At 39.6% G+C, this 10126-nt stretch overlaps 2 protein-coding genes across 7 annotated transcripts in view; one reads left to right on the top strand and one right to left on the bottom strand.

Moving 5' to 3' along the window:
• The first annotated feature begins 1063 nt into the window (after positions 1-1063).
• On the top strand, positions 1064-3368 carry id2a (inhibitor of DNA binding 2a). Its single transcript, XM_028438843.1, has 3 exons — positions 1064-1562; positions 1793-1854; positions 2620-3368. The coding sequence occupies exons 1-2, from the start codon at positions 1203-1205 to the stop codon at positions 1847-1849; spliced, it is 417 nt and encodes a 138-aa protein (XP_028294644.1). The 5' UTR covers positions 1064-1202; the 3' UTR covers positions 1850-1854; positions 2620-3368.
• Positions 2284-10126, bottom strand: part of kidins220a (kinase D-interacting substrate 220a) — a 72880-nt gene continuing 65037 nt past the window's right edge. For 4 of the 6 annotated variants that reach the window (XM_028438837.1, XM_028438840.1, XM_028438841.1 and 1 more), the window contains 2 exons: positions 7987-8208; positions 5401-6810 (listed from right to left, as the gene is read on the bottom strand). In XM_028438837.1, the coding sequence (XP_028294638.1) occupies positions 5977-6810; positions 7987-8208 (1056 nt within the window). In that variant the 3' untranslated portion in view covers positions 5401-5976. Of the gene's footprint in view, positions 2301-4445; positions 5304-5400; positions 6811-7986; positions 8209-10126 lie in introns of those variants that run through there. The other 2 variants (XM_028438839.1, XM_028438838.1) reach the window with 2 other exon arrangements.

The following is a 10126-nucleotide window of genomic DNA, read 5'->3' as shown; positions in this document are numbered from 1 at the left end:
TTGCAGTCATTTTGTTGTGTTTATTCACCCCGGGCCACCAGTTGCCCATGTCTGCTCTGACCCAATTCCCTAACTAACTACCCTGGGGGCCAATTACTTAGTGCAGTATTAAACAGGCCACCGTCACCTCTAGATGAGGAATGAAGCGTGTAATTCCTACTAACAAATGACTCGTCCAGAAAACATAAAAGTGTCTGTTATAGTTAATCGCCTCTTTTCATGCTCACTAATGTGTGCCTGTGACTCAGTGCACTTTGATGCTCATCAGCACATGCACTGATACATACAATCACACCTAAAGTGCCTTAAAATTGCAGACATTTAGATTAAATTTCAGGTGACGCATAAAGTTTGTCTGCCCAAACTTGAAATACACACATAATTGTGATGAGTTTTCCTTTAAATGTACACATTAGGACTATAACAGAAACATGAGTCATTTTTTTTCTAACCATTTGTGGTGTAGATTTGTGTATAAATTACCTGATATGGCTTTTGGAGCAGAACTATGTGTCTTTTTCCCACAACATGAGCCTTTGTCTGTTTGCTTCTCTGCCTCAGGAGCCATGCAGCACAGCAGACACACCAGTTCAGCCTGGTGTGAATTACAAATCACCTGATGCGCCTGCTGCCATCACCGACCTACAAAACACACCACACCACGAGCGATCTATGATGGAAAAGTAGTTGGATCAATACAAAAACTGAATCTAAAACTCTTGTTTTTCTGATAAATTGCATTTTTTTTCACCTTTAATTTAAAATCCATATCTGTTTAAAATAGTTTATAATAAGTAGAAATATTAAAACCATCCAGCTTTCATTAATTTCCCTGATCAGAAACAGGTAAGCGCTTAATTTTCCAAATTGCCCACCGGAGCTGCCGGAGCGCCTTCCAGGCCCCGCCTCTTTGCTGCGTTGCCACTGGTAACCACAGGGTATTGGGTGGGATCTGGGTGCTGACAGCCAATGGGAAGCCTAAAAGCTGTCGAGTGACGGAAATGCACCGTCCAATCAGCGTCTTGGTTCCGCCCCCCTCCGTATGCTCAGTCCGCTGCCTATATAAAGCACAGTGACGGGCTGATAATCCACTCTGACCGCTGATCGTCTGCCTTTTTCGGGACTTTAAAAGCAGCAAAAAAAACAATAAAAAAAAACAACGAAGAGCTTCACTTTACAACAACAAAATAATATTAATAATAATGAAGGCAATAAGCCCCGTTCGGTCCTTCCGGAAAAACAGCGGCAGCCTATCGGAGCACTCCCTGGGAATCTCACGGAGCAAGACCCCGGTGGACGACCCGCTCAGCCTGCTGTACAACATGAACGACTGCTACTCCAAGCTAAAGGAGCTGGTTCCCAGCATCCCACAGAACAAGAACGTCAGCAAGATGGAAATCCTGCAGCATGTCATCGACTACATCCTGGACCTGCAGATCGCGCTGGACTCCAGCCTTCATCATCCTCCTCTTCCTCCTCCTCCTCCTCCAGCCTGCATCCAGACCCCATCCAGGAGCCCCCTGACCGCCCTCAACACAGACATCAGCATCCTGTCATTACAGGTACTTTCTGTTCTAACACTCACTGTGGGATATTTGGGTGAAACGTTGTTGTTTTAAAAATTCATTTTAATTCTGAAAATGGCAAAATACTACTCCACGTTTTTTGTTTGTGTGTGTGTGTGTGTGTGTGTGTGTGTGTGTGTGTGTGTGTTCTTTTGTTCATAGTGAATTAACAGCATCATATGTGTCCACACGAGACGTTTACATTGGTGCTGTTTGTTTGTTTTCAGTCCCCGGAGTTGCCATCAGAGCTGATGACAGATGACAGCCGGACTCTGCATCGTTAAAAGCGGTAAGTGGGCTGTCCTCCTCATGTCTGGGGCTTTAAAAACGGCTCCGTTTGTAATACAGCCTGTGCAGCAGCCTGCTGGAGCAGAATGGGATTCAATCACTGCTATTTGTCCCAATATGTTGATTTATTTTTTTCATGCAAAGCGAAAAAAAAAAAAAAAAAAAAAGAATAGAAATTCCAATTGTTTTGAATGTGATGTCCATAATTATATTATTTATTCAATCAAATGTATTAAATAAAAAATAAATAAGAATCATCAAATTATCTTACAACGCATCCGGATCACTGGGTTTGATCGAACACATTTGTGTGGCTCGTGTGGTGCGTTCAAAGACCCGTCAGCTGCTGCAGCGCTCCGCTTTTTGTTGGTTTCCATCCAGTGCATAGGATAAGTAGCAGTCGTCGGGGCTTGTATTATAGCCTCTTGTGTCTGTAATGAAGAGCATCTGCAACAGGGAGAGGAGAAAAAAAAATAATGGCTGTTTGGATTACTGCTACTACGATGTCTGCACATAATTGGTACAAGAAGTGGGTAGGCGCCAGCTGAGCGGCAATTACGCTGATTCTTCCCCAGATTGTAGGCTGAAGTTGTGTGAAAAAAGTGTGTGTGTGTGTGTACATCTGGAGCGCAGGGTTTGCTTTAGCATTGCAGGGAGTGTTTGTTAAATGTTAAAAAACTGCGGCTTCCTCCCTGGCGCCAGTCTGTCCGGATCTCTGCCCTGTTTGCATTTTCTAAACACGCCTCTCTTTCTCAATCTTTTGCAGGTGTTTGGTCAAGACACACACACTCTCTCTCTCTCTCACACACACACACACTTACACACACAGGACCTGGGGAGCACGATTTTTCCCCCCTCCAGCCTCTTGTCCTCCTGTCCTGGACCCCTCATCATCATCCTCACCCCCTTTTTTCCAATCAAGAGACTTTTTTTGCTTGTTATGGGACAATCTTACGTGATGTGTTTTTCTGTCCGGACACTTTGTTATTATTTAATTTAAGATTTTCTTTTTTTTTTTAATTATTATTATGATTTGTGAGTCCTTTCTGGAAAGGGAAGGCGTGTTAAATTCCCGAAAGCGAGAGCGGAAAAAAAGGGGGGAGAAGAAGAAGAAACAAAGATTGTCACAAGGATTACGTACATCATGCCACCATCACTCCTTCATGCCCCCTTGTCGCCCCTCCTCGCTATGTGAAATCTTCGCTTTTTTTTTGCGAAGGTGGGAACGTGAATAGAGCAACTTTGGGTTAGTTTACTGTATAAAGTTAGTCTTGTCTTTGTCAGATTTGTTGGCACATGAAGGACTGGACGTTGTTTAAAATAAATTGAAAAGAACGGATCTTTTTTTTTTTTTTGTTTTTATAAACTCTCCTCAACGGGAGTTTATACTTGTATAGTTGCAGGAATTTGAAACTTCTGCAAAAGTGTAATGTTGTACTTAATTATGCTGAAACTTTTTATAAAAGTAATGTAAATTGTACCTTTTTTATACAAAATAAACCCCCAAAAAGCTCACTTTTGCTGTCTTATTTTTGGTGGGATGAATGGTGGGGTTTGCATTCGTGGTCATTTCGAGTTCCCGTCAAAAACAAACAAATGTCCAAATAAAGAATTCTTGAGGTACGTGACCTGAACGTTGCGTCAAAACTTCCCTGAGGCTTTCTGTTGCATAAAGGCTTATTTAGGACGTGCTGGCTGCACTTTTACTTTCTCACATGCTAGCAGGGTAAATGGGATTAAATGATGTAGCCTGGCAGTCTAAGCTATTTGCACGAGGCTGAGGCCATGTTATTTCATTTTTTTTTTTTTTTCAACATTAGCCTGAAGATCTGTCATGCCGAAATGAGTCTATGAATAATATTAACGAAACGACTTGAAGCCAAAAGTCTTAACAATTTTACAACCATGTCTATTATTTTGCAGTAATTTTCTTAATGTAATTGATGTTTGCTTTAAACCAAATGACAGTTTAAAAATTCCATCCCTTAATTTAGCATAATTCAGAAATAAATGTAAGAAAATGCTCAACCTTGGGTCAAAATATCAGATTTGTGAGTGAAAAACTCTTAAATAAGAGCCGTAGTTTTACTCTGTTCTACTTCATGTTGTTGAAAAACAAAAATCATAGTATGAGGTTAAAGGTCAAACACTGAGTAACACGTTGGGTTATTCACCTGGTTTAATCCTGACTTCTAACGTTCAACACTTATGTGCAGATCCAAATCATCTGATATTAAAACACTACTTGGGCTTTTCCTCTGCAGTCCAGTGTGACACGCTTCAAATATTCCATACATGAAATAAAATATCCACAATAATAATTTAAATTTGTTAAATTTCTCCCCAAAACAAATGTAAAAGCAGCAGAATTTCACTGCAAAATCACGCCTTTACAACAAGGTGGCAACGCGTTTGTTTGAGAAGTGCGCCATCTATCGGTCAGTACGTTTCCTACAAGTCACCACATAACACTGCAGAGCTTAATTCTTATATTAGCAAAGAAAACAAGTTTAAGTCGACCCTTTTCACCTATTGAACATTAAGATTTAGATTAAAATGCACAAAAGCAAAAACGAAAACTCATCAAGATGATTTATTGATCTAATAACCACATTTAATGACCTTCAGAGTGTAAAACAGACATTTTTGGTGCAAAAAAACCTGCAAAAATAAAAAGGCACCACAACTACAGTTTTATCTAATTCACATATTGTAACACGCGCCACCACAAACCACACAGCTTAGCTTCCTATACCAACACAGTATCACAAATACACACGTCTAGTTTCCCTCAGCGGACTAACCTTTCTATGTAACACATTAATAACTTCACGTTAAAACACAGTAGTTTGACAGTAGCACTTAAATAAGCATGGTTGGTTGGTTTAAAAAAAAAAAAAAAAGTTTTGTACAGCCTGTAATGAAAGGAATCCGGGATCACTGTAATCTTGGAATTAGTCGCTGTGGAAAATTGTTTTGTAATGAAAATCAGCTTTGTACTTCCCAAATGTGTTCCTATTAGGTCTGTGACTAAACTGAAAAACTAAACAAAACAGCATTTCTGAACCTGGTTGCGGACTAATCTGTGATTTTACCAATAAAAAAAAAAAAGTTCTTTTCAATAAATCAGTTAGTTCTTCTCAGTGGAGTATGTATGAGTGACGCATCCACTGATGCAGAGGTGTCAGTGTCACTATTCAAAATAAGACATTTTAACGCACAAAATGTATTAAAATTAAAATGTATTGCAAATTTCCTTCTGCTGTTATTGCTAATCCTGTCATCTTGTTCGGCCTTTTAAAATGGATTTCAATCGTCAAATCAGCCATTCTGAAATAATAAAAATCCAAATCATCCATAGGATTAGCCAAGCATCAAGTCTGGATCATGTTCAGGATATGTTGAGCCACCTTCATGAAACACGGCTCACAAACACCAACGTTTGACCTCCTAGAAGAGAAAAAGAATCCAGACAGTATCCAAACAGTTTTTGGTAAACAGTGAGTTTCAAACATAACTATGAGACACACAAACATTAAGAATCCTGACAATCACAAAACTTTCCCTTTTTTTTTTTTTTTTTTTGAAACACAAAATGTTAGACCATAAACTAATCCAGGGATGTCAAACTCATTTTCGTTCAGGGGCCAAATATGGACCAGTTTGATCTCAAGTGGGCTGCAGATTATAAGAGGAAAAAAAAAAATATTAACATAAATTTTGCCCTTGCTGGACCTTCACTTAAACAATTATTCATTTTTGTACCAATTTTTGTGTATTTTAGAGGAATTTTGTGGAATTGTTTCTAAGAAATTCCAATATTTTTGGAAAAATTGAGAGTTCATTCCACAATTTGCAAATAAAAATGACTGCCTTCATGTGATATAAGCATGGAAAAACTTCAAGACTCTAAAATATTGCAGAATTTAATTAAATTGGTGAGTTTGAGATCTCCATAATTTACACAATAATTCCTGTTATCTCTGTTATTTTTACTGTCTCCTAAAGGCCGAATTGGATGCTATAAAGGGCCAGATTTGGTCCCTGGGCCTTGAGTTTGACACTTGTGATCTTATCCAACTCTTTGGAACAACACTCACAACACAAAGGGTTGATCAATACATCACAGGATGCTCTCTCTTTCCTCTCCCAGGCTGATGCTGTGAATGTTCTGGTTGTGGATGGAGGCTGAGGTGGAGGTGGGAGGGGCCATGGTGGTGCTGCTTCCAGCCGTGATGATGAGACTCTGTGGCACGTTAAACGTTGATACCGAGGCGGAGGACTGGTGATGGCTGTTGTTGGCGTTGCTGTTGCCGTGGCTCAGGATGTTGCTGCTGTTGTTGTCGAGGGTTGCGTTGCTGGCCGAGCGGTTCAGGTTGCCGACCTCGCTGGACGGCCACCCTTCGTCTGGACTGCTGGCCATCAGGCTGGCCTCGGATGGGGCCTCGGAGCAGATGGACATGCGGGCCACGGTGGCATCCTGCAGACCGCTCAGGCTGCAGGGGAGGGGGCCCCTCTTCTTCACAGAGCCCTCCAGCTCCAGTTCGATCAGGGTCGGCTTCAGAGCGTCGGGTTCTCCTCCTCCTGCGTCCTCTAGGGAAGGATCTGAGGAGCTGTCGCTAGAACGCATCCCTGAGTCAGAAGAATCCTTCTTATCTAGGAGGAGCTCAGCGACAGCAGCTGAACTCTCCCTGTGGAGCAGAGGTGTGGTGTTATCGACTTCATCTGGACCCGAGTCTTCCTCGGTGGGCAGCTTGTGATAGTAAGACCCCGCTCCCTTCTTCTTGGAGCCTGGGGTCCTGGAGGACAAGCTGTGGTCCAGCTTCTCGTCTTCTTCACTGATAGGGTCGAGTAGCTGCTGAGTGTCGGTGGTGGTAATGAAGTCAGTGGCGTCGCTGGTCTTGGATCCTCTCTTGGTGAAGGACTTGCGTCCGTCCTGATCCACTCCATCTTTAGCCTGTGGAGAGAAGAGGATTGATGGATGGCAGAGAACATTAAAATAATAAACGGTATCCAGTGGCGTCGGAAGAGAAGATTCCTGTCTGTCGTGTCTGTGCCAAGAGAAACTACAAGTCTACGCCAAAAATCAGGAACGCAACAAAAAAGAAAAAAAAAGAAAGCAGTGATCTTCATTTTTCCAGCTTGGACTAAACTCTTGGCCAAACGCGACATTTCAAAACACCAGATTGAAAAGTTGTGGATTGACCTCAAAACTATGCGTTTACGAAACCAGTTAACCACTAACTATTTCCCTCAAGCCGGAATTCAAACTGGAGCATGGCTGAACTCCATCTACCAGAGGTGAAAGTAATGGATTACAAGTACTCACATTACTGTAATTGAGTTGCTTTTATGGGTACTTGTACTTATTTTGAGTATATTTCTAGTCAGTAATTAGTAAGGGTGCAGGAGGCATCCTCATTATTGTTATCTGTTTTTTTCTGCTAAGTTAGTGCTAATGCTAGGCTAATGCTAATGTTAAATTAGTGGTAATTTTAGGTTAATGCTTTTGTTAGGTAAATGCTAATTCTAGGCTAATGCTAAAGTTAGGTTTGTGTTAATTCTAGGCTAATGCTAAAGTTAGGTTAGTGTTAATTCTAGGCTAAAGTTAGGTTAATGGCATTGCTAGGTTAATGCTAATGCTAAGTTAGTGCTAATGCTAGGCTAATGCTAGGTTAATGCTAGCTAATTCTAGGATAATGTTAAGTTAGTGTTAATGCTAGACTAATGCCAATGCTACTGCTAGACTAATGCTGTGCAAATGCTAATACTAGGTTAATGCTAACTCTAATGCTAGTTAATGCTAATGCTGTGCAAATGCTAATACTAGGTTAATGCTAACTCTAATGCTAGTTAATGCGAATGCTGTGCAAATGCTAATACTAGGTTAATGCTAACTCTAATGCTAGTTAATGCTAATGCTGTGCAAATGCTAATACTAGGTTAATGCTAACTCTAATGCTAGTTAATGCTAATTATGATTTTATGTGAGACTTACTCATACTTGTACTTGAGTACAATTTCAACCAAGTAGCAGTATTTCTAGTAGAATATTCCAGTACTCATTACAGCTCTGCTATCTACCACCAGTGACGCCGTGACAGTTACAATGACCCTGTGAGGGTCCACGCACCCCTTTCTCCTCAGAGCCGACAGTCTGGAGGAAGTGTCCGGGGTGCGGCTGCACCGGCCGCTCACCCCCACCGCCGGACATCTCCAGCTGTGCCATCTGAGCGATGTACTCCCTGTACGCGTCGCGATACTCCGCCTGCTGCTTGTCAGTCAGTTTGCAGATATCGTTGGACGATTCCTGGGAGTTGAGGCTGGACATGCTTGAAGTGCAGTGACTGGTCACCTAACATGAAAAGGGAATGAAAAAAAAAGTTCCATCAACATTTTGTCTATAAATATATTAAAAAAAGTTGAATTAGTTCAGATAGTCTTTCATGTCATGGGTTCATAACTGTTATGACACAAAATGTGATTGTTAAATCCAAGATTTAAACATGATTAACATTCATGTCAGCATTCAGAATAATTACTTAATCTGAGCATTAATACAAGAAAGAACAAAGAGTTTGCTCTGTTTTTGTGGTAATCTTGTTGCATTTTCCTGTCATCGTTTTTGTTTCTGTTGTTTTGTATGTTATGAATCATTTTGTGCATTTTTGTTTTAATGTTGTGTATTTTTCTTTCATTGTATGTCTTTTTGTTGTTGTTTTGTGTGTTTCTGGAGAAATTTTGTGTATGTCTGGAGAAGTTTTGTGTATCTCTGTGTTTGTATATTTTACTATTATTTATGTGCATACAGTATTTGTTGGAATTTTAAGACATTTGTAGTGATTTCAGTGTCTTTTTTGTGTATATTTGTTGTTGTTTTGTGTATTTATGTTGTTTTATATATTATTTATGTGTATATTTTGTTGACATTTTTGAGTCATTTGTTTCATTTTGTGTGTTTTGTGAGATGCATTTTGAATATCTTTCTCAAATTTTATTGGGAGATTTTTCTGTTTCTGTAGTGGTTCTGCACATTTTTCTGATATCTATGTGTATATCTATTGTAATTTTGTTGTCCTTTTTGTGTATTATTTGATGTGTAATGTGAGTTGTTTTGTAAAATTCCTTTTGGATATTTTTCTTTAACTTTTTGTGTTGTCATTTTAAGTGTTTTTGGAGTCATTTTGTGAATCATTTAATGTATATATTTGTTGTAATTTGTGATTCTTTGTTGTGTTAATTTTGTTGTCGTTTTATGTATTTTTCTGTTGTTAACTTGTGTAATTGTTGTCATTTTGGAGTGTTTCATTTTGTCTGTATTTGTTGTTGTTCTGTGAATTTCATTTTGAATATAATTTTTTAATTTTGTGGGGGTTTTGTGTTGTCATTTTAAGTGTTTTTGGAGTCATCTTGTGTAATTTTCTATAGTTTTGTATGTTTTGCAAAGTCATTTTGCGGATTAACTTTGGGGGCCCCACCAAATTAGAGTCACTCTAAGATGTTCGATTGAATTTCTATTCAGATCTCACCCAGATCTAAATAGAAATCTGGCCCCTCCAGGCGCACTTATTGTACTTTGTTGCAATAACTACAATAGTGGTAGAAGTGTAGCACCCATATTGAGAATTGGAACAAGTGGAAAAAGTTACTGGCAAAGAGCACAGATGGAGTCACACTGTGTTTTTGATGCCGAGTTTAAATTTGAAACAAATTGCAAAGAAGATCATATGAAATAGCAGCTCTGCCAGCTGTCTACATGGGCGTGTTAGCTCGTCTCTCTCAGACGTATCGCAGACTGGGAATAGGGAAGACAAAAACAAACATGGGGCCCCTTGACACCTTTAGGTGTGCTGCAGCGTTGATATGTATTTTTAATCGTTCTATATTTGTGAGCACGACAAGCTTTATCTCACGATTAACCACAAAAAGAAGAAACACTAGCTCAGAGTAGCCAAAGAAAGTTTTCTTAAGGAGTCTTTGGATGTGTTGAGCATAAATTTGATATATTTGTGATATCCACCATCGCTCTACTCGTACTCAAATTTAGAAGTATATGTACTCGAATTTGGTTTACTAGTGCAAGAGTAGACTTTACTACTAGTACTAGTACTATTAGTAACACAAACTTGTCTACTAGTAGAAGATTTTGCTTTACTAGTAAGGTCTATTCGCACCAAAAAACAAATTTTTGTTTACTAGCATCACTATTATACTCAAAATCTCACTAGTAGTACTCGTTAGGGATGTCCCGATAAAACTTTTTCACTTCCGAT

Source organism: Gouania willdenowi, chromosome 22 (assembly GCF_900634775.1).
Source record: "Gouania willdenowi chromosome 22, fGouWil2.1, whole genome shotgun sequence".
In the NCBI taxonomy this organism is placed as follows: domain Eukaryota; kingdom Metazoa; phylum Chordata; class Actinopteri; order Blenniiformes; family Gobiesocidae; genus Gouania; species Gouania willdenowi.
The sequence above is the reverse complement of the archived record's forward strand: the minus strand, read 5'-3'. Positions and strand labels throughout refer to the sequence as shown.

What these genes read in the sequence shown, in the direction of transcription:
- id2a (XM_028438843.1), top strand. Translation starts at nt 1,203, where the DNA reads ATGAAGGCAATAAGCCCCGTTCGGTCCTTCCGGAAAAACAGCGGCAGC. An exon ending in TCAGCATCCTGTCATTACAG is followed by an intron (nt 1,563 to 1,792) that starts GTACTTTCTGTT and finishes GTTTGTTTTCAG; the next exon opens with TCCCCGGAGTTGCCATCAGA.